Genomic DNA, 4,642 nt, shown 5'->3' on the forward strand with positions numbered 1-4,642 from the left:
AATTGAAAATAACCGCTTTCTATAAAATTTTATTAAAAATATTGTCTGAAATCTGGAAAGTGCATTTCTTCAATATGTCTTTTACAATGGATATCTAAAACATCACTTTTGCTTGATGTATATGGCGCCAGAACTTTCATCAAATAAATCTAAATGTAATCGCGCCATTCTAACTCTATTATGTGGTTCAGTTATTTAATAATCTACATCTAAAATCTATTTCTAGCTTTCAATGAATCGAAGATATCATAAAACACAGAATAACATTTATTAACGAACACAAACACAAAACTACATCGTTCTACGTTACATCTCTAATTAAGCATTACAAATTCTGAATCACAAAAGTAATGAAAAAGAAGCGTATCAAAGTTCAACAGAAACTGCGCATGCTCCGGTTTCCTGATCACTACAGCTGGAATAGGGGAAAGGCGTCTCTAGGACGGAACATCCTGGCCCCCGTTGGACAGTTGTCCAACACTTTCTTCAAAAGGGAGTGGACAGAGTCTGTTGATACTTCGCCGAAAAATTCCTTTAGGAGTTCTGATGTCTGCGACACGGACTAGTCCATCTGTTCCAGGATATGTCTTTTCAATTCGGGCCAAGTTCCATTCCATGGGGCTCTTGCTATTATCCTTCAGGAGTACCAGCTGTCCGGGTTTGATGTTCAGTTGAGGTAGTTTCCATTTAGCTCGAGACTGCAAGGAGTTGAGATATTCTTGGCTCCATCTTTTCCAAAATTTGGATCTAAGAGACTGGATGAGAGACCATCTAGAAGATAAAGAAATGTTAGTCAAGGAATCACTGGGTTCTGGTATTGACAACAGTGGTGCTCCCACCAAAAAATGGCCAGGTGTCAAAGGTTGAAGATCAGCTGGATCGGCAGAAAGAGGACACAGTGGTCTTGAATTCATAACTGCTTCAATCTGTGTCACCAGCGTAGTAAGCTCTTCAAAAGTCAACACTGTTGATTTAGTCACCTTCAACAAGATCCGTTTCATAGCCCCAATATTGGCCTCCCATAATCCACCGAAGTGAGGAGATGCTGGAGGTATGAAGTTCCACACTATACCTTCCTTGGCACAAAATCTTTGCACGGAGTCAAATTTGAATGTTTTTAGTAGGGAATCCGAAATATTTTTTGCACCCTTAAAATTAGTGGCATTATCACTCCATATGATTGAGGGTTTTGAGCGCCTAGCAATGAATCTCCTAAGACAAGCTAAAAAACTCTCAGTAGTCAAATCAGACACTACTTCAAAATGGGTAGCTCTGGTACTGAAACATATGAAAATAGCAATGTATGATTTTAAAGTCACTCTAGATCTTTTAAGATTAGGTTTAGTAATTATGGGACCAGCAAAATCGAGTCCCACCTTTTCAAATGGTCGAGATGGGATAACTCGGTCCCTGGGCAGGTCGCCCATCATTTGGTTAATAGTTTGACTTCTAGCTTTAAAACAAGTCAAGCATCTATTTATCACACGCCTGACTCGATCTTGTCCCGAAGGTATCCAGTATGATTGGCGAATAAGAAAAAGTGTCGTCTGCGTGCCTGAATGTAGAGATATTTTGCGAAAATGTTCTATAATCAAATCTGTGAAATGGTGCGATTTGGGTAAAAGCAATTGATTCTTCTGGTTATCTGACAGATTTGAAAATTTTAATCTTCCCCCAACTCGAAGCAGCTCATATTTGTCAAGAAATGGATTTAGAGATAAAATTTTACTATTCTTCGGAATTGGATGCTTTAATTGTAAACACTTTACTTCAGACTTAAATTCAGATAGTTGTACATACTTTACTAACATCTTTGTAGCATTTTGTATTTCGATAGCACTTAAATAATCTTTCTTTCTATTAGAAATATTAATTTTACAGTTATTAATAAATCTTAAACACCATGCAGTGATTCTAACTAATTTGTCAAATGAAGAATATTTTGTAATTAAATCATTCTCTGAAGGGCGCTCTACAACTGTTGAAGTTAAAATAGTTCCTTTGCAAAGCTCGTAATTTTCTATGTTTTCAACATTTAACTGTTTTGACAGTTCCAAACATTTGGGCCAAGAGTGTTCATTCTGTGCTAACCAATCAGGACCATGCCACCAAAAATCTCTATCACGAAGTTAGGCTGCCGCCATACCTCTTGATATTAAATCGGCAGGATTATCCTTTCCAGGACAATGACGCCAATCTTTTGGATCAGTAAATCTTTGGATCTCTTGAATTCTATTTTTCACAAATGGTTTAAATCTACTAGGAGAGCCTTTAATCCAAAAATAAGTGATAGATGAATCGGTCCAGAAGTAATGAGTTAATGGATACTTTATAGCTTTGGAGATTTTATTACTCAATCTAGCTGCCAAGAGAGCACTCATTAACTCAAGTCTAGGTATTGAAATTGTTTTTAATGGAGCCACTCTGCACTTTGATGCTACAAAACTAGTAAAACTCTTTCCGTCCTTTAATGCTACTCGAAAATACACAACCGCTCCATAAGCTTTCTTAGAGGCATCTGAAAAACAGTGCATTTGAATGTTATCTATTTCAGTGGAATGAACATCTCCAAAATAATAACGGGGTATATTGAAAGTATTCAGTTCTAGAACTTCCTCACACCATTCATTCCAATCAGTGTCTAATTTCATTGGGAAACGCTCGTCCCAGTCCAAACCCAAACACCACAGTTCTTGTATTAAAATCTTTAATCTAATTATAAATGGTCCAAGAAACCCTACAGGGTCAAAAATACGACCTGCAGCTTGCAAGAGAAATCTTTTAGTGTTCATTCGTTTCGAGAGAAATTGTATTAAACTTTTAGCATCGAAATGAAATAAATCACGGTCGGGGTTCCATACAACTCCTAGTACCTTTAGAAGGCATGAAAGTTTCGTTTTTTAGACTCAATGGATGGACCAATGTCCATTCCAATATCTTTCCATCGATCACGCAACTCGAATGAATTAGTCTGCCACTTTCTTAAAATCATACTTGCATCCTTAAAAATCTTAAAACTTTCTAATCTTGTTTTTAAAGCATCTTCTACATTTTGTTGACCACTAATTAAATCATCGACATATAAAGAATTATTTAAAATTGCACAAGTATCAGGAAAATTATCAACATACCTTTTCAAGTGATGCTTGATTGTTGCAGCGAGAAGGAATGGACTTGAACTTACCCCGAATAAAACACGGGTCATTCTATATATCATCAAATTGTCTCCTTCAGAGCTATCTGGTTCCTGCTGCCAAAAAAATCTGGTCGTATCCCGATTCTCTTCATTAATTTCTATCTGGAGGAATGCCTGCTTTATGTCAGCTGTAAATGCTATAGGATTTTCTCTAAATATAATCAGAAGAAGAAAAATATCAGGGTTTAAATTTAATCCAATATGTAAACAATCGTTCAAGGATAGTTCTCCTTTACTATGGGAAGACGCATCAAAAACAATGCGTAATCTACTTGTCGTCTTATCCTTACGGATCACTGCTCTATGAGGCAAATAAAATGTTGGTTCGTTCGTCTTTTTATTCAACCCACACGTAACTTGTTCATAATGTTCTCTTTTAGATACTCATCCAGAACAGTTTTGTATTCAGTGAAAAGCAAGGGGTCATTAAGGAATTTTGTTTTTAAACCTAAAAACCTTTTTTGAGCAACTTCGCGATTATCGTGTAACTGTTCCTTCATACCAGGTTTCCACGGAATCTTTACGTTGTATCTGTTATTAGAGAAAGTAATTCCCGATTCAAATTCCTTCATAATCGTATCGTCAAAAATGTTTTCATCGGTATCAACCTCAACGCCTAAGTTTTCTAATTCCCAAAATTTTTTTAATTCATCCGATATCGTTTTTTCTTCTACTATAATTTTCATTTCCAATATTTGATTTGTCATATCGATTTTTCCTTGGAGGCACCAACCAAATAAAGTTTCAGTGGCTACAAGCTTATCATTTAACCTTTTTATTCTACTAGTAACTATATCATAATAGTAATCAGCACCCACTAAAAGCACAATTTTGTTATTTCTAAATTCATAGCAATCAGCAAGCTGTAATCCTTTTAATTGTTTATTTAAGTTCGGAATATTTTCATTAGGAGCAGGTAAATTAGTTGCAGTTATCTATTCAGTTTCTAATGCTTCAATTTCAATATTTAAAGTCGGTTCGTCGCGATTCACTAATTTAATTTTAACAACATTATATGTTCGTTCAGTTGTTTCTTTAGCACCGAAACCATATACCGATAGAGTTTCCTTTCTAATAACAGGAAGTTTAAGTTGTTGAGATATTTCTCGTGAAACGAAACTTCTCATGCTACCATTGTCTAGCAAAATGCGAACTGTTTCAAGTCTATCATCATCAAATGGAGAGCGAATACAGGCAGTACATGTTTGCAATAATACGGAACACTGAGCGTTTACTCGAACTTCCGGTTCTTTATTTTTTATATTATAATTGCAATGGTAAACTGCGGATACAATTTTATTCTCTGCATTAATAGTTTTGTTTTCCAGTTGATAACAGAGCGATCGGTTATGTTTCTTGTTACAATTTTCGCACATATCCCTTTTCCTACAGTCTTTAATTCGATGATTTTGTTCTAGACATAAGAAACAACGACCTTGTTTTCTT

General features: G+C 35.6%; 1 protein-coding gene across 1 annotated transcript; it reads right to left on the reverse strand.

The window, feature by feature from the left end:
• Nucleotides 1-437: 437 nt before the first annotated feature.
• On the reverse strand, nt 438-1,430 carry LOC129971698 (uncharacterized). The gene has a single exon (XM_056085675.1). It carries the CDS (start codon nt 1,428-1,430, stop codon nt 438-440), a length of 993 nt encoding a protein of 330 aa, XP_055941650.1.
• Between the last annotated feature and the right edge of the window lie 3,212 nt (nt 1,431-4,642).

Source organism: Argiope bruennichi, chromosome 6 (genome assembly GCF_947563725.1).
Source record: "Argiope bruennichi chromosome 6, qqArgBrue1.1, whole genome shotgun sequence".
Taxonomy (NCBI): domain Eukaryota; kingdom Metazoa; phylum Arthropoda; class Arachnida; order Araneae; family Araneidae; genus Argiope; species Argiope bruennichi.

Bases quoted from the DNA above. Each gene is read 5' to 3' on its own strand.
- LOC129971698 (XM_056085675.1), bottom strand. From the start codon at position 1,430: ATGATGGGCGACCTGCCCAGGGACCGAGTTATCCCATCTCGACCATTT.